Source organism: Petaurus breviceps, unplaced genomic scaffold, assembly GCF_028583685.1.
Source record: "Petaurus breviceps papuanus isolate PSGF00001 unplaced genomic scaffold, PetGlider_PUasm1.0 156, whole genome shotgun sequence".
In the NCBI taxonomy this organism is placed as follows: Eukaryota; Metazoa; Chordata; class Mammalia; order Diprotodontia; family Petauridae; genus Petaurus; species Petaurus breviceps.
In genome coordinates, this window is record NW_027185720.1 from 6,380,623 (window position 1) to 6,400,782 (window position 20,160).

General features: G+C 39.2%; 1 protein-coding gene across 1 annotated transcript; it reads left to right on the forward strand.

Annotated features, from left to right (window-relative positions):
• Positions 1–2,632: 2,632 nt before the first annotated feature.
• Positions 2,633–18,046, forward strand: LOC138156729 (glioma pathogenesis-related protein 1-like). Its single transcript, XM_069082172.1, has 6 exons — positions 2,633–2,858; positions 4,743–4,988; positions 10,494–10,603; positions 12,857–12,942; positions 17,256–17,282; positions 17,375–18,046. The coding sequence occupies exons 1-6, from the start codon at positions 2,679–2,681 to the stop codon at positions 17,533–17,535; spliced, it is 810 nt and encodes a 269-aa protein (XP_068938273.1). The 5' UTR covers positions 2,633–2,678; the 3' UTR covers positions 17,536–18,046.
• The last annotated feature ends 2,114 nt before the right edge of the window (positions 18,047–20,160 follow it).

The following is a 20,160-nucleotide window of genomic DNA, read 5'->3' on the forward strand; positions in this document are numbered from 1 at the left end:
TTCAGATCACCAGCATCTGTGGCAGTTTCCAAAATTATCAACACATAGATGCTAAGGACACAGTGAGAGGTCAGGAGTGTGGACTTTGGGATCTGGTAGTTCAGGAGTACAGTCAACCTCCACCCCTGGGACAAGAAGTAGCTGAAGCACTTCAGCCATGCAACAGCCACAGCCATGTGGCAGCTTCAGCTCCTGGCCTGCAGATTGGAGGGGTACCAAGTGACTAGTCTGAGGGATAATTGCTCTTGCTTTAACCTGCTTGGGTCTGGATTTCGGTCTAGGGTGGAGGCCCTGGGGTGTGAACCCAGCTTGCCAGAGTGTGTGGAGGCTTCAGAGAGGGCACTCAACTAATACCTTTGGCAGCTGAGGAAACCCCAGCGATTGGGGCAAAGCTCCCCTGTCTGGTAGCAGAGTCCTACTGTGAGAAAAAGCCCAAAAGTCAAGTAATTGAGTGGCAACATGAGTAAACAAGGGAAGCAAACTAAACAGAGAAACCCAACTTTACACTCCTATTTTGGGGACAAAAAGGATCAAAGCCTGGAACAGGAGGAAGACAGTGATGTCAGAACTCCTGCACCAAAAGCTTCCAAGAAAAATACAAGGGGGTTACAGGCCATAGAGGACCTTAAGAAGGATTTTGAAAATCAAATAAGAGAAGTGGAGGAAAAATTGGGAAGAGAAATGAGAACGATGCAAGAAAATTATGAAATGAGAGTCAACAACCTGACCGAAGAAAATAACACCTTAAAAAATAGACTAACTCAAATGGCAAAAGAGGCCCAAAAAGCCAATGAGGAGAAGAATGCCTTAAAAAGCCAAATTTGCCAGATGGAAAAAGAATCTCAAAAGTTCACTGAAGAGAATCATTCCTTCAGAATTAGATTGGAGCAAATGGAAGCTAGTGACTTTATGAGAAATCAAGATATATTAAACAGATCCAAACAAATGAAAAAATAGAAGTCAATGTGAAATATCTCATTGGGAAAACCACTGACCTGGAAAATAGATCCAGGAGAGATAATTTAAAAATTATTGCATGAAAGCCATGATCAAAGAAAGAACCTAGAAATCATCCTCCAAGAAATTCTGGAAGGAAAATTGCCCTGATGTTTTAGAACCAGAGGGCAAAATAGAGGTTGAAAGAATCCACCGATCACCTCCTGAAAAAGATCCCAAAAAGAAAACTCCTAGGAATATTATAGCCAGGTTCCGGAGTTCCCAGATCAAGGAGAAAATATTACAAGCAGCCAGGAAGAAACAATTTGAATATTGTGGAAACACAATCAGGATAACCCAGAATCTGGCAGCTTCTACACTGAGGGATCGAAGAGCTTGGAATATGATATTCCAGAGGTCAAAGGAGCTAGAATTAAAACCAAGAATCACCTACCCAGCAAATTGAGTATCATGTTTCAGAGGAAAATATGGTCATTCAGTGGAATAGAGGACTTTCAAGTACACTTGATGAAAAAACCAGAGTTGAATAGAAAATTTGACGTTCAGATACAAGAAGCAAGAGAAGCTTGAGAAGGTAAACAGGGAAAAGAAATCATAAGGAACTTATCAAAGTTGAACTATTTACATCCCTACATGGAAAAATGATAATTGTAACTTATGAAACTTTTTTCAGTATGAGAATAGTTGAAGGGAATAGAAATGTGTGTATGTATGTATATATATATATATGTATATACATATATATGAGGGTATATGGGCATATGAAGACATATGTGAATGTGTGTATATATGTGTACAAGTATACATAGATAGAAGGCACATGACCAATTTAATAGGAAGGGATGATACTTAAAAGGTGAAATTAAGAGGTGAGAGAGGAATATAATGAGAGGAGATGGGGAGAGACAGAATGGGGTAAACTATCTCATATGGAAGAGGCAAGGGAAATGGTTACAATGGAGAGAAATTATTATTAATAACCAATGTTTTGGGGAGACCCCAAGTGTCTCCATTTCTATAGTCTTCATTTCAAAGTTCAGTCTCTCTTTTTAAATTAATTTTTTTCAAAGTTCAGTCTCTTAAAGGACATTACTGATAATAAGAATCAATCTTGGTCAGATCCCAACCCAACTTTACAAGGAATTTAGTCTCATGGTTGTCTACTTAGGTCTGGATGGGGATAAATTCTTTAATTAGATTGCCCAAAGTTGGTGGTAATATAGAAATAAATGATAGAATTGGAATTCATTAGAATAGGTCCAGTCCCTCATTGTAATATTCATTTTCTCCCATGATTTGTTAACCAGAGTTGATTGCCACCCTCTGGAACACTCACTTTTCCAAGGACATAAAAGCCTTGAGCCCACTACCATGAGGATCTTTGGCATTCAAGAATGCCACTGCCCTCTTTTATTAAAATGCTAGCATTATTAATAAAATGACTTATGTCCCAGAAATTATATTTCTTTAACTTTTTAAATGTCAGTGTTAAAAGTTAAAAAAAAAATAGCAACAAAAACAAAAAAAAAAAACCAACCATGTCCTGTTATATCATTCAGAAGAGCAACTTCAATAACCACTAACCAATTTCCTCAGACTTCCCTCTTGCTAATGCTATTCTGCTTTCTGTTGCCTCACAATTTAAGACAGGACACACCCTTCAAACATCAGTAAAGGTCTGATGTCTCATTCTCGCAAAGTTTTTTAGACACAGGATTTGGATGGCCATGGACTTCTGGCTTGGAATAACGATATTTTCAGTTTTTTCCATCTGCAGTTGGACATATGAAAAGAATAATCTACCAAGCATCGAAAACAAAGCTTTCATCAAAAACTGTGTTGACCTTCATAACGAGTTTCGATCACAAGTGACCCCCAAAGCCAGTAATATGCTGCTCATGGTAAGGAGACAAACACAATCCATGGCAGGTACAAAAGGAAGGTGGGTTCTTGCTTCTGTGGTGGATCCCTGGCAACTAGATTTCCTGTTTCTCCTAACTTCACTTTGCATCAGTTCATGTCTTCCCTATAATCCTTAGATTCCTTATTTCTTATAGAACAATAGTATTCCATCATTTATTTATTTGGCCATTCATAATCAATGGACATCTACTAGTTCTTTGTTACTAGAGAAAGTGATGTCATAAATAATTCGGTTCACAGGAGGCCTTTCATTTTATCATTTATCTCCTTGAATTACATATCTAACTGTGGAATCTCAGGGTCAAGGTATATGAATGTTTATTCGTTTTTTGGCCCCCACATGATTCCACATTGCTTTTCTTAATGTTTGGATCAAATCATAGCCCCACTAATAATGCATTAATGCATCCATCTTTCCACAATCCTTCCATTACTGATTATTCCTCATCTTTGGCCATCTTTACCAATTTTCTAGGTTTTACAAGAAATTGCTTTTATTTGTATTATTTAAAATATTATTAGTATCTTGATGCATTTTGCATATGATTGTTAATGGATTGTAATTTTTTTTTCTTTTCAGAGTTGTAGATTCATATCCCTTGGTCACTTATTTGTTGGAGGATGGTTTCTGGTCATATATTACTAATAGTTTTCTATACTTCTTAGACGTCAGATGCTTATTAGATATATTTGATAAGAACTGACATTTGCTGATAATGTACTATTTGCTTAAGGACTCTCTCCTCATTGTTGGAGATTGATTGCTCAACATCCCATGCCTGTATTATGGATAGACAGGGTTGGTGAGACATGGAGAGAAGAGAGCTCCATGCTCTTCTGGTTTCCAATGTCAATAGAGAAGACACACCATTCCAATATTTCTTTTTTTTAATGTATTTATTTTTAGTTTACAACATTCGGTTCCACGAGTTTTTGAGTTCCAAATTTTCTCCCCCTTCCTCACCTCCCTTCCCCCTCCCCCAATGGCATGCAATCTGACATAGGTTCTACATATACCTTCACATTCATTCTAACCTTTCTATACGACTCTAGAGGGAGAATGACTCTGGGAAGAAGCTGACATGTAGAGAAACTGTTTGTCTCTATCACGTCCCTATCTCTAGTTTACTAAGCTAGAAGCTTTGGGTGAGATCTCTCCTCTGGGGTGAGATCTGGGACTCTTTCTGTTAGTTGTGCTGAGTTTTTCACTCCCACAAGTAGAGCTCATTGAATCTGTAGTATTGGTGATATGTATATACTTTACCTGATTTCTGTGTTGCTATCAATGTAGATAAATTGGTTTATTTGCTATATGTATTTGTTGCGGAACTGGTATCTGATGTGAAGGAAGTAAAATCCTGGATATGCAGCTTGGGTACCCCTTTATTAAGGGATAGTGATCAGAAATAAAGCTTGAGTCTAAAAATTACTTCCTCTATACTTATAATATTTAAGAGAACAGATAGACATAAACCTAACCTGGTATTCCTTGTCTCTGAGAAAAGCAGAGTAACCAAGCTCTGACCCCAATCTCCAGCTTTTCCTCCTAGCAGGAATAAAAATTTTCCTTGGAGAAGGAGGAGAGGGAGAAGTGCTAGAGGCGTCTGTTCTTGTCTCCAAATGAACCCTATGGGCACTCATATGGGCAGATACAACGTACATGAGCAAAAACAAAACCGTGCCCACATACACCACAAACCACTCTTACACACAGAACGTGTCCCAAGGTGCGGCAGGCCGGCCGCATACTTCCATTAACCCAACTTCTTCCCACCAAATTCTTATTCTACATTTTCTCAACAAACCTATGAGTGACAGGTTTCTTGTGCTTATCATTTACTAATTGCTCGTTTCTTTTGTAGAGCTGGGATGCAGACTTGGCCAAGATTGCTAAAACATGGGCAGAAAGGTGTGAGTTTAAACATAATTCTGATCTGCATAAGCCTAGAAAGCTACATCCTACCTTTTCTTCACTGGGAGAGAATCTCTGGGGAGGCTCAATTCAGGCATTTTCTGAAAAATCTGCCATCAAGTCATGGAATGGTGAGGTCAAAAACTATGATTTCCGGACTCGGAATTGTACTCGTATGTGTGGCCATTATACTCAGGTAATTTTCTCATTTGATTTGTAATGACCCCAAACAACCTATCAACAAATATTTGTTGTCTACTTTGTATACCAGGCACTATGCTAGGCCTTAGGGACACAAAGGCAGTAAAGAAACCACCCCTACCCTCAAAAAGTTGACATTCTACCAGGGAGACAAAATGTACATGGATAAGTATATAAAAATAAAAATTAAGAGGTTAGAGGAAGGTTGCAAAAGGACTAGCAGCTGCAGGGATGTAAAGCCAATTACGACAGCTCTCCTGAGGACTGCTGCTGTGAATAACTTTAAGAGTCTAATCACATAGTATAATGAACTCTCTATTTATTCAGCAATAAACTAAAGCATAACATTCACAACAACATAACATAACAACTTATTATTAAGGTGGACACATACACTTAAACAAAACATATCATTCAATATATATTATAGTCATCTTTAAAGGACAGCAGAGAGTATAAATACCATCTACCACTAGGTCACAGTAAGCTACAATCTCCTCAGTCAATACAGAGTATCAAAGTAAAGTCCTCTCAGGGTGGCTAGGTGGTGCAGTGAATAGAGCATTAACCCTGGAGTCAGGAGGACCTGAGTTCAAATTTGGGCTCAGACACTTAACATTTACTAGCTGTGTGACCTTGGGCAAGTCACTTAACTTCAATTGCCCTGCCACCCTTCCCCCCCCAAAAAAAGTCCTCTTTCATCTTGACTAGAGACTGGCTTCCAATTACCCTTGTGTCAATCATCCTTAAGGGGTAGCAGAAATTACAAACAGCATCCACCCCTAGGTCACAGTAAGTTAAAAATCTCATCAGTAAATATAGAGTATCCATAGTAAAGTCCTCTTTCATCTTGACACAAGGCTGGCTTCCAGACCCCATGGCTCCTCCTCCATGGTCTGACTGCTCTCAACTCTTGCCTGAATTCACACACAGGCAGCTCACCACTGCTGTTCCATATCTAAGCTCATGGGGACTGCTCCACTCCAAGCTCTTCACAGTTTCTGTTTCTAGGAAAACAAAGCTTAACAGGGCTGCAACAATATTTACACAGTCTTACCAGCACTATCATCTCAATTCACTTTATGTCTGAGAAAGTAACACAGATCAATAGACAGACCACCAACATCACAAGCATTCTCTCTCTCAGCTCTTCTCGTGTTTTTATCATTACTTTCTGTTCCACCCTTTTATCAAGCTCCTCCCACCATGGGCTCCCATGTGATTGCATTCAGCTTATTAAGGTCAGGGAAGATCTTCAAGCTCTCTTAGGCCTATTAATGGCAATGCAATGTATACTGTTTCCAATTAAAGACTCGATACAATCAAAGGTGAGGCTCAAAAGCACTTAAGTAGCTAAAGCTAAATCCAGAAAAACAGCAAAAAGTCCTATTTTGTTTGCTATTACAAGGAATCAGGAAAGGTACCTTATAGAAAGATGTCCTAGGGCTGAGTTGTGACGGAGACTAGGGAATTTGAGAGTCGGAAATGAGAAAAACGTTTATTACATCCATGGGATGCCTGTGTAAAAGTGAGGAAAGAGGAGATGGGATGTTGTATGTGGACAGCAACAAAAAAGAATGGCGTGGCTAGACTATAGGATGCATAAAGGGGAATTATATATGATAATTCTGTAAAGCTAGGTTGGAGCCTGATTATGAAGTGCTTTAAATGCCAGATAGAGAAATGTGTTTTTAATCCCTGAGATAATGGGGAGTGTCATGAATGGATTCATAATAACTGAGGAAACAAAGTCCAAACTATGCAATTTATTAGCAGAGTATGCATAACAAAATGGGTGTAGGGCCCCTCAGTAGGCACAAAGAATTTGAAGACAGGTTGTATACCGATTTTTATACATTGAAAGAAAACAATAAACAGGATACAAAACAGGATGTAGGATTAGGTGATCAGATTTCTTATTGCAAGAAAGGTCAGGCACTTTCCAAGTTGGGGGGTAGGGGTGGAGAGCAAGTGAATGGAATTCTCTCAGATCAGGTGATTTACAGGAAAACAAAAACATGGAAGTTGTTCACAAAGTGGAGTCAATGTTCAAAAGATGCTGTAAGTCTGGCTTTCACAGGAATTGTTGGTGTTTATTGAACAGGAGCATTTATTGGATGGGTGACCATGGGCAAATCATTTAATCTTTCTTTGAAATGTATTCAATAACACCTGTTATATTCACCTCACATGATGTATCTAGGTAATATATATAGATAATAGTAATTATATAATAATGTATATAGATATAGAATAATATATATAGCTCTATGGTAATATAGATATATAGTATTAATAATAATACTAGTAATGTAGATAGATAGACATAGATAGCACTATATGTTAGTTATTAAACAATGACATAAACCCAAGCTAATGTTTTAAAGAGAAGGTCTGAAGTAAGATTGTCAAGCCTCTAGAGTTGTTTGTTTATTTTTAATATGTACAATTTTTGAGTTGTAAAGAGGAGGAAAGAGAATCAGCAAAACACATAAAAATTTCTATAATATACAGTATTCCAGAACCATAGACCACAAAAGAAAAGGAGGATTACCTTATATATTTTCTTTAGGGCCAACCTTGGTCTTTATAATTCATTGACATTCATATTCAATTGTTTTGTTATTTTTTTTCCAGTTATGCTGTTGTATAATTGGCATCTAGTCCAGCCCCTTGATTTTAGAGATGAAAAAATGGAAATCTAGAGAGTTGATATGATTTGTTCAAGGTCATACAGCTAGTTAGTGGAACAGCTGGGATTTATTCTCTATTTCTTGTCCACTGTTTAGTATAATTTGATTAGATTCCACGAGATTGATTGAGTGCTTACTGTATTCTAGGTACTTTTCTGGCTTCTGAGAATATAAACACAAAAATAAACCAGTCCCTGACTTTAAGATCCTTATATGGGGAAAGGAGTACAAGTGCACAGAAAAATGTATACAAATGATTTGCAAAAGAAAATGTCAAGCAATTTTGGGGGAGGGATGCAGATGTGGAGGAAAGTACTTTCCTGAGGGAGTGGAGAAAGTAGTAGTTGTAGCAGTCGATAACACTTGGGATGAGCCTTTGATGGATCTAGGGGTTCTAAAAGATGGAAATGAGGAGAGTCCTCCCTACAATAGGGAACAATTCAAGCAAGGGTATGGAGGTATGGGCAACAGCAAATGAGCTAGTTTTCTGGAATGTAGAGTGTAGGAGGGGGAAGAAAAGGAAATATTTGGAAGTATCAGCTGAAGTCAGTTTGGGAAGGGCTTCAAATGACAAATAGAGCACTCTTTAATTCTGGAGACAAGAGGAAGCAACAGACACTTCTCCAGTAAGGGATGGACACCATCAGAGTTGAACTTCAGAAATATCAGTTTGGGATTTGTGTAGAGATAGAGACAGGGAAGAGAGAGATAGAGACAGAGGGAAGAGAGACAAAAACAGAGGGAAGAGAGAGACAGAGACAGAAAGATGGAGAGGCAACTACAGAGTGAGACAGAGAGGCAAAGACGGAGAAAGGAGAAAGAGGAGACAGAGAGACAGAGACAGAGGCAGAGACTGGAGGCAGGAATACCAATTAGCAAACTATTGCAATAATCCTGGACACCTAACTGTGAGTGGAGAGATGAATATGAGAAACAAGGTAGAACTATAATCCACAAGATATGGCAAGTCACTGGATATTAAGGAATTGTGTTGCCCCATCATCAATATGTTTCTCAAATAACAAGATGTGGGAATGGTGAGGGTAGAAGAAATTCTTAGGATAGTTCCTCAGAAAGGAGGGGTATAGGGTGATGAATTGGAGAGAGGGCATCAGCAGCCTTCCTCTCTCCTCACCAGATGCCATCAGTGCTACTCTCTAGGTTGTCAGTGCCCAAGTTTTTCATATTTTCTCTTCACAGATACCACAAATGAGTCTAAGAGGGTGGAGGATGGGAGAAGCAACATGGGTTTAAGTTATATAGGCTACCACTTTGACCGAATTTCATTACTGAGACCTCATTGCAGCCAAAGAGGTCACAATCTTGCCTCTTCACCACATTAGTTCTTCACATTTATTTACTAGCCTCTTTTCCTTCTGCTAACAGAAAAAACAATTCTGGAGTTTTAAAAGTGGGGGAATGAGTAAGATTATAAATATATGGGGAAAAAGAAAGGGTTATATCTGAAACATGAAGTACACTGCCCTACCCAATTCTATACCTACCAACAATGGAAATCCTGCTTTAGCAACTTGGACAAAGCACTCTGAGATCTTTGGACAAAAAAATACCAAATGTAAGATAAAAAATTTAAATGTAATTTCACTTCATCATAAAAGAGTTTATATGGTTGTCAGGCTCCAGAAAACACTCAGGCATATAAAACTGGCCTTAAGAAGGTCCGATTAGACTCTTAATAATGATAACTAGCATTTAAATAGTAATTAAAGGGGGCTCACTTTGAGAAGTGTTGTGTGATGGAAGGGAGGGCAGGCTGAGGGGGAGGGAAGTTGGAAGCACCCACTTTTGAAAAGGGACAGGATCAAAGTAGAGAATAGAACTGGGATAGGGATGTGGGATAGGAGGGAGGGAAATATAGTCAGTCTTTTACAATATATCTGCTATGTTATTGTTTTGCATTAACCACACATGTACAGCCTATACTGAACTGCTTATCTTCCCAGTAAGGGTGGGTGATAAGGGAGGAAGGGAATGAATCTGGAATTCAAAGTTTTAAAATCAAATGTTTAAATATATATATATATATATACTATTATCAATATTGTTTTACATATAATTGGGAAATATAGAGATCCACCATGCCCTACTGGAAAAGTTGAAATGGGTATGGGAGAAAATATAGGAGAGAGCAGATCAGAGGTGGGGATATCCTGTGGGACTGCTGTTTTGGAGGGATGGGTGGGGGGAAAACGGGGAGAAAATTTGTAACTCAAAATCTGGCGGAAACGAACGATGTAAATCAGAAGTTAATAAAGCATTAAAAAAAAAAGAGAAGTGTTGTGTGATTTGACCAGATGAGACTCTGGGCAGCCTCTGAGAGCCCCCCAGCTTTGAAAAACCCAGATGTTGATTCTCCCCTCTCTGGTAACTATGATTTGGTATGGATGTAATGGTTGGACAGTTTGGAAGCCTGTATGCTTGATCTGTTTCTCTGTCTTGTAACTTCTGTCTGTATACTCTGAAGTTCGAGGTGCTGGCCTTTTCCCCCTGAACTAGATAAACGATATATGTTTGATTGATCAAAGTAAGCTTGTTAACCAAAATAAATAAATAGTGATTAAAGTTTGCAAAGGACTTTACATGTATTATCTCACCTGATCCCCACAACAATCTTGGGAGGTAGGTGTTTTATCACTATTTTGCAGGTGAGGAAGATGAGACAAATAGAAGTTAAATGATACATTTTGTACCATGTAGGTAGTCAAGAGACAGGATTCAAGATCATGTCTTCCTGATAGGATATTCCATCGTAACCTTTTTGAATCAAAGACCTTATTTTCTTTCAGATTGTTTGGGCAAGTAGTTACAAGGTTGGCTGTGCAGCTCAATTTTGCCCAGAACTGAAAAGGACTAACATTAAACCCGGAATACTTTTTGTATGTGACTATGGACCAGCGTAAGTTCTTCTGTTGATCTCTCTGAAAGTCATTTATTTTGATCGCTGAAGGTAGGTTAGAAGAAATCTATGCATCTGTCTCGAAATAATGCTGACAGCAGAAGTGGCAGGCCTTGAATGGAGAGCTATCTGTGCCTGAAAACTAGAGGAGAATTATTTTGTATGGAGAAAACACACACACCACACACAATTAGGAGCTCCTAATCATATTAAAATAATTTAGTTGGGGTGCATGTGTGCACCTGATTATGCTTTACTTGGTTTTTCTTCGAAGTTACAATAAAAAAAGATATGTGGTACAGTTTATAGGATGTTCTCTGAAGCATCAGAAAAACCTGGGTTTCTATTCTTCTTCTGACACACTTATGTGAAGTTTAAACTTGTCCAACTTACAAGAAAAGAAACTGAGGCAGAGCTCTAAAGGGTCCATGGTCCCCTCCAGTGAAGTAGACCCACAATCTTTCTCATGATCTGAAATGCTCATGGTTCCCAGGACTGTGTTTTTATAGAGTTTGATATCCAAATATGCAAAAGAGGCATGATAAAATGCAGAATCTCATTGACTGATACACCTTGCAATTGAGGGCCAAAATTGATGCATCCACTAAAAAATGGTATATCACAGGAAGGTCTCGGGCTGGGCGAAGCACTTATGACCATTGTCTAAGCGGTCATAAGATGGTCTTCTGGTTATGCTGACAAGAGAGGAAAGATCAGAGGTAAAAAAACAAATTGGGGAATTTTCTAAAGAATCAGAGTACGCCACCTCTGCAGGGCTTAGAGATGGAACTTGAGTAAAACAGGATGGAGATAGCTTTATCAGCATTGTTGTGGTTGCACAAATGAGCATCATAACTGGTGAAAAAAAAAAGTAGTGAACATTACATTAAAGTTTGAGGCCTATTATAAAGGCCTACTACCGTGTTTCCCCGATAATAAGACCTATCCCTAAAATAAGCCCTCCCCCGAAAATAAGCCCTATTGAGATTGCTACTGTAGTGAAGGTGATCCCCTGTGCTACACGCTACATTACAGTACCCTCTGTATGCACCGTTCCCCCCCCCCGTGAAACGCACGCCGCGCTCCAAGCTGCATCCAATCAGAGCTGCAGCAGTGAGCGCGTCATCCTGTTCTTCCCCAGTGATTTGCTTATTGAATAAAGGTACATTTTTTTTCACATTTACCTGTTTATTAAAATTGCTGTCAATGTTCATTAAAATAAGCCCTCCCCTGAAAATAAGCCCTCTGGTGTTTTTCTGTCCAAAAAATTTAATAAGACAGTGTCTTATTATCGGGGAAACACGGTATCAGACCCTATCTTACCTAATTATATCTATATGATTTATGTGAAATATCAAACTGATTAACACTAATTAGAATAAGGCAGGGGGTGTAATGATTCACATCTCACATTCACTAGAATTCAGGCATGGGGAACCTGAGGCCTGAAGGCCACATGTGGCCATCTAGGTCCTCAAGTGTGGCCCTTTGACTTGAATGGATTTGTTCTGTGAAGTTTGGATTCAGTCAAGCATCCTTCTCCCAGTGTTTGTTGTTGTTTTGGGAGAGGACTGATGACATCTTGCAGCGTGAATTGGATTTAAGTTTACTCACTGACTTTTCTCTCCCAACTAATTAACTGCTTCATTTCCATTAACTTTTGAAGCCCCTCAAAGTGCAAGGCCCTCTAGGTATCTGCCTAGTGAAACTCCTGGATGGATGCTTAGGAGTGTACACTGATTTTTCTTTTGTGATTCATGAATTTGTTCTGAAGATATTTCCAGAAGAGCAGGCCCCAAACTGGTTTGAGCCATGGCAGCATAATAAAAATTATGTGCTATCCCAAGGTGAATCCTTGGAAGGGATGACCTAGGAGTTCTGGCAGGCTGATTAAAAACAAAAACCAACCAGCTATCTTATTTTAGGACAATTCCTTGTGTTTGGAGGCAGAAAGTAGGCCCAAATGTTCCTATCTCATGAGCCATTTTCATTTGGTAGAAGAGGTATGATCAAGAAGAGGTTGCCATAACAAGGTGAATGAGCCTGGACCACAGCGATAGTTCAGTGTTGAAACTGGCTGACCTAGTGGTGCTGGGCCTGGAAGTGAATGTGCTCTGTTCTTCTGGGAGCCACTGATCACTTTCTGGCCTACCTTCTACACCCCAGGTCTTTCACCCTTTTGAATTAGCTCAAGGTCTCATAGTCTATTGAAGTCAAATGTTTCAATTAATGAACAGTTTGTCTACTCCATAGAGGAAATTATAATCACATGCGACCTTATCGGGAGGGAGAACCCTGCAGTGCCTGCAAAGAGGACACATGTGTGGACCGGCTGTGTGGTAAGTCAACCAATATCTTCAGATATTCCTGACTCTAGGCCTGGTGCTCTATCCACTCTGCCACCTAGTTGCCCCAATATAGTAGGGAGGGAGGAGGGAGGAGGGAGGAGGGGAGGAAGGAAGGAAGGAAGGAAGGAAAGAAGGAAGGAAGGAAGGAAGGAAGGAAGGAAGGAAGGAAGGAAGGAAGGAAGGAAGGAAGGAAGGAAGGAAGGAAGGAAGGACAGATAGACATAAGAAGGAAGGAAAGACAAAGGAAGGAGGGAAGGAAGGACATACGAAGAAAAGAAGGGAGGGTGGAGAGAGGAGGGTGGGAAGGAGAGAAGAAGGAAGGTAAAAAAGGGGATCCATAAACTGTCTGTATCAGTGACAAATTATTGGCCTTAAAAATTAAGTATAACTTTTTTGCTTTAGTACCTAATGTTAGCTAAATTTTATTTCTAAAACTCTCGTACAATTTCTTGCTATTTCACATTTCTTACACTTCTTGACTTCGTATAGTTAGGTGACTGTTTCTTGTGCACAGAATGTTCTCTTCATCTTCCTCATTTCCTCTTAAGCAAAGATATGTACTGTCTCTCTCACGATAGCACAGTGTAAGGAGGGCAGAGCTGTTTGCACAGTTCATCACACTCTTTCCTAATAGTCCCTCTTGAGCCTACAGTCTGCGTTTCTGTAATATCAGTTGGGTTCATAGTATAGTCAGTCTGTGATGAAGGTGGAGAATTTATCTCTGAATAAAAGAAGTAGTCTGCAGTCTTCGTCCCAGTATCATCAACTTCTAATCAGTTGGGCATCCTGGTCAAGATTTCTGTTTTCTACAAAGAAATACCATGTTATGTGCATTTCTTCAGATGAAGAAAATGCCCTGGACATAATCCCCCACTGCCACCCTAGTTAATATCTGCGATACCAACATATAAATGGATTAGAGTTGATGGTTTGATACTTCTGGTTAAGATGGCATCCTAAAAAGTCCCAGAGGAGTCTGACTCTTCCACAGACATTTCAGCAAAGTTCTAAAAATTCACAGGAAGGCACAAGGATAAAGAAAATTAGAGAAATTGCAAGCAATCCCCTCTATCCAGGCCAGGACTAGATAAAATGATGGCCAGGAGTCTATGGGCATTGCTTTTTGAGAGGAGATCAGACAGAAGAAGAGGAAGTCAGCTCTGTAATCTGGCCCTGAAAGCCATCAGCTGTGGTTTGGGGAGTAAGAGCTCATAGCACAAAGAGACAGAGCCGGGCAGTACAGATTCACCTAAGGGTTTCCAAGAGCCATGAAACTTGGAAGCTTGCTCAGTGCTGGGAGGACCCTCCCTACAAAGCCCCTGAAACCACTGTTCCTCCCAGAGTCACCCTGAAAGATAAGGCCAGGACACCAGCTGGACAACTCCTTACTAGAGACCTTGCCAGAGGCCTCAGCCAGAATAATCTGACATAGGACTGGGGCCACAACAGGGAAGGGAACCAAGTCCCAGTCGGGACTTGTTCAAGGAGACAAAAGAAAGGCTAAAGCTAAAGGATGTGCTGGGCTACCAGGAGAGACCCCGAAGCCAGAGTCTCAGATTTCTCTGAAATATAGCAGCATCTGCATACAGACTAGAGAGGAACAGGACTAAGAGTGGCTGGCTCACCCTCTGTACCTTAGGATATAGCATCCTAGATTTAGAAGTGGAAGGAGAATAACGACCAATCCAATTCCTCATTTCACAGATGAAAAACTAAGGCCCAGATAGGGAAAGTGACTTACCCAAAGTCACATGAATAGAAGTAGAAGAGACAAGCTTTGAACCCAGGTCCCTTGAGTTCAGATCTGGAGTTCTTTATATTATACTATGTTGCCCCCATCCCCATCTTCCCCATTGCTAAAACAGGGCTCTGCACATTGTAGTTGCTTAATAAAAATTTGTTCAGCTGAAGATAGTGATAGATAGATAGATAGATGATAGATAGATAGATAGATAGATAGATAGATAGATAGATATAGAGGCAATTAATGTGTGCCAAGTGTCACATACACAATTATGAGCAAATAAAATAATCTATGCCCACAAGAGCTTAAATTCTAATGGGAAGGGGGAGGCGAGACAACATAAAAGGGAACTTCAAAGGAGGCAAGAGGATGGGACTGAGGAGGAAGGCATGGGAAGAATATTTAAACCCAGCATTCCAGGGTCACAGACCCACATTCCATTGGGGGAAGAATTTGATGCTTGTCCACCACGGTATTGAAACATAAGCCACAAAGTGACATGGGAAGCCTGGTTCCAGGCAAGGGGACAAAACTCAACCCTGAGTCCTGTGTCCTAAGGGAAGATGAGGGGGTGTTTGGGGGAGGAGAGATGAGAATGGTGGCTGGAGTGGAGGCAGCGTGCTTCGGAAGCAGTGGTGGGAAATCATGCGAATATGTGAATATTGAATTTGAATATGAAATATGTAAACCACATTGGGTGGTAAGGATTACAAAGGAGTTTTTGAAATGGGATGTTGTTTGTCTGCAAGAGTGCCATTCACTGCCCAGAAATAGAATCCAGCCTCTCTTGTTCAATAAGCCAAGATAATTATTTAATACAATTATGGGGAAACTAGACTTTTCTTTCCAAATATCCAGGTTAATTGTTTTCATTCAGCTTCCTCTTTGGAGATGCCCAGAGGTGTAGAGGTACCAATCAGTGTGCAGGTGGTGAGGGGCTTTTCTTTCATCGTTAGGGATATTAAGCTGACATCAGTCTTGCACTATATTCCAAAGGGTCGGAAGGAGCTTTTATTCTGCTCTGCCCTCCTGGGCACTGTGCAGTCTCATCTTTACCCCAGCTATTTCCAGCTATGCTGGCACCCCTCCAAAGTTGGCACGTCCTCCCCTTCTGACCTCTCCACCTTTTTTCTCTGTGAAATGAAATCAGGATTATCATAGTCACTGGAAAGAGCATGTCAACTGAGTGCCCTATTGTTCCATTTGCCATCTTTGTGATTTTTCAAACCCACATAACCCCCTGACCACCACTCCCTCTTGTGCTATGTCCTTCATTAAAACAGAATTTCTTGAGGGCAAGGACTATCTGGCTTTTGTATTTGTATCTCCAGCTTGGCACGTACTGAACTTGACAACAATTTATTCAAGTTACAAAAAGCCAATTTAAATGATGTTTTGCACATTGATTTAAAATCCATAAAAATTTCAACCCATTTATGGCTTACAGACAATCTATGGGCATAAATCATTTTATTTGCTCATAATTATGTATGTGACATTTGGCACACATTAATTACAGTCTTGCCATTAAATTCCAATTAAAAGCTGACATCCATATCAGCTATTCATGACAGGTAGGTGGTTCAGAGTACCAGGTCTGGAGGCAGGAAGACTTATCCTCCTGAGTACAAATCTGGCCTCAGATACTTACCCTGGGCAAGTCACTTAATCCTGTTTGCTTGTTTCCTCATCTATAAAATGAATGAGAGAAGGAAATGGCAAACCACTCTAGTATCTTGGCCAATAAAACCCCAAATATGGTCACAAAGAGCTAAACATGACTGAAATGACAGAACAACCTTCATATAGCCAATTTGTGCCTTACAGCTATCGATTGACCTTTATAATGAACACAAGATGCCACATGAGGTAGGTGTTACAGGTTTCATTTTGCAGACTGAGATGCAGAGAAATACTTTGCTCCAAGTCACACAATCGATAAGCTTCAGAGGCAAGATTTGAATCCAGTACTCTTCTGACTTGAAGTCTTGGTGTCTTCTCATTATACCATTTTGTTCTACTCATGAAACTATCATTTCCCTAATTTAGGCAATCCTTAAGTGACCTTAAGGCATTCCATTCTAAGGGTCTAGTGTAATCTTAACTTTCAGTGGGAAATACCATGTTTTTCTAAACGTTAATTGTCAAGCTATGTTATTAGTTAAAATGGTGAAAATAAGGATTTCTACATACTTTGGGTCTATGACAAAAGAGACAGATCTCTGCAACAATAATTCTTTGCTGTCTTTTTATTGACAAAAGACTCTGTGCAGGGGCGGCCAGGTGGCTCAGCGAGTAAGAGCACCGGCCCCAGTGTCAGGATGACCTGGGGGATCAAATCTGGGCTCAGATACTTAGCACCACACCCAGAAATAACTGGCCATGTAACCTTGAGCAAATTACTTAACCCCAATTGCTTTAAAAAGAAAAAAAAGACTATGTGCAATGTGTATTAGGCAAATATCTATGGAGGGAGTTAGCTTATAAAACAATGAAAATAACAAGTCATTCTGATTGTAATCACCTGTTTACATTTCTTCTCCCACCCTCACCCCCACAGCAAATCCAAAGCGTGATGGACTTACAGGTATGTACAACAAATATGGCTTCAATAAAACAAGAATGAATGACATCACCATCTCATGAAAAACAGTGGCTAAGAAATTATGTCTTTCACAGATAAAACAAATGAAATAAACCGATTGGAACCATTCAAGCCATATGCGGAGAAGACGGTCCCACGTGAACGAAGCATTTCTCTTATTCTTATCTTGGTGCCAGTTTTAATTGTGCTGTCTGTCATATTGGCCATTTTGATAAAGCATTATTTCCCAAAATAAATAATTTCTGAATAGCCTTAATAAAAAGGGAATATGGGATAATATCATCCTTACATTGTCTGAACCACAAAAGATTTATAATTCAGAAAGGGAAAGGCATTTCTGAATAATTTTCAAAATCTAAAAATGGGAGAAATGGTATTACTCTATCATATACAAATTTAAACTGAGTTTTAAATTATTTTCTTTCCTATCACTAGGTTTCACAACAGAAACCCAATACCTGAGGGGAAATGGGAACAAAATGTTGAATCCAGGGAGAGTTTTGATGGGAGGTTTCTCTTCCTTAACCAAAAGAAAAAAAAGTACATGAACTTTCAGGCTGCAGAAACCTTTGTGCATTCATGCAGTAGGTTCCATATAATGGAACCCTTTCATTGGGATTATTTTCCAATAGACTGTAAGCTCCTTAAGAGCAGGGACTGTCTTTTACCCTTCTTTATCTCCCATGTTTAGTAGAGCACCTGGCAGAAGGTAGGCATTAATAAATATTTACTGTTAATCAGATATTCTATTTAACATGCCTTTTATAATTAAACATCAATAACTAATAATAAATGACATTTATAAAATGTGGACTGTATTTGAGAACTCTGGTTTCTTTTTGAAATGTCTATTGCTTACCTCTGTCACATCCTTTACAATGGTCAATTTGAAGTACAAGAGTGAAAAAAAAGTTGGACCTGTGGGTTTAGAAACTATGTAGTTCCATTCAATTTTATTTTACAGTCGAGAAATTGAACACCCAGAGTATAAGGTGACTTTGCAAACCTTAAATGACTCTGTAAAAATGAGTGATTATCAGTACTCATTTACTTTCCAAAGTCTTGCAAGGAATTGGAGGCAGAGCTGCAACCAGAATCTTGGTCTCTGGCTTACCAGTGAGGGGTTCTTTCCACTAAATTTTGCTGTCTGTCCTTTGAAATGTTTTCACACTTATATCAAAATATGACTGATTCTCTGGGAATTCACAATATCTTATAATTAGGAAGACACACGGACAATTTTTATCTGGAGGAACTAAAACAAAGTGTTGTAGAGTGGAAAGAAGGCTTAACTTGGGAGTCACAGGATGAGAGTTTGAATTCCAGATCTATTACTTATCACTGGGTGATATTTGCCTGACCTCTTCGGGCCTGTTTCATCATCTGTTAAAAAAATTGAGAAGGTTGAAGAACTTCAAATGGACATAGGCCATAGCTAGAAAAGAGCACATTCACAAAACAATCAGAGGAGCAAGGAAGAAAGTTCTTGCACAAACAAAACCAATGAAGCTATGATTAGAAGGGAAACAAGCATTTGACTTGGAAAATATCTTTGCAGGAAGCTACTCTGGTAAGAGTCTCCTTTTGTGTGTGTTTGTAGAAAGTGAATGAGCAAAAGAGAGATCCTGCAAACAAGTGTGTATGTATGTATGTATGCATGTATGTATGTATGTATGTACATATGGCTGATTGAAATGTATAACAGTCCAGGGCTGCTTAAACTTTTTTCACTTGCAAGCCCTTTAGCTTAAACTGTGGATCACACTAAGAGTCCTTTCCTAATTAATAAAAGGTCAAACAGGCAGTTTTAAAGGTAAAAACAAACACTACTGATAGCCATATGAAAAAAATGTTCCAAATCATTAATCAGAGAAATTAAAATTAAGCAGCAGTGAAGTTCTACTTCACATTAATCAGACTGGCAAAGTTGACAAAAAAGAAAAATGGTGACTGCTGCAGGGACTTGTGAAAAACAAGCATTGATGAAGTATTGATGGCACAGTGACTTAGATTTGAAAAGTAATTTGGAAAGTCCTCTATTTCATTGAATGACCATAGTGTCCCCAGTAGCATTATACTCAGTTTTGCTGGGTAGGTGATTCTTGGTTTTAGTCCTAGCTCCTTTGACATCCATAATATCATATTCTAAGCCCTTTGATCCCTTAATGTAGAAGATGCAAGGTCTTGTGTTATCCTGATTGTGTTTCCACAATACTCAAATTATTTCTGACTGCTTGCAGTATTTTCTCCTTGACCTGGGAACTCTGGGATTTGGCTATAATATTCCTAGGAGTTTTCTTTTGGGGATCTTTTTCAAAAGGCAATCAGTGAATTATTTCCATTTCTATTTTGCCCTCTGGTTCTATAATATCAGGGCAATTTTGCTTGATAATTTCTTTTTTTTATTTATTTTTTGCCCTACCCACCGTCCCAAAATAGCAGTCCCACAGGATATCCCTTCCTCCAATCTGCTCTCACCCATTTTTTCTTCCATACCCCTTTCAACTTTTCCATTGGATCTCTATGCCCCAGTGCCTGTATATCTTATTTCCCAATTACATGTAAAATAGCATTAATAATAGTATATATATATATATATATATATATTTGAGTATTTGATTTTAAAACTTTGAATTATAGATTCATTCCCTTCCTCTCTTGTCACCCACCCTTACTGGGAAGATAAGCAATTCAGTATAGGTTGTACATGTGTGATTAATGCAAAACACTAAGATAGTAGATATATTGTAAAAGACTGACTGTATTTCCCTCCCTCCTATCCCACATCCCACTTGTTCTATTCTCTACTTTGATGCCCATCCCTTTTCAAAAGTGGGTGCTTCCAATTTCCCCCCCCAGC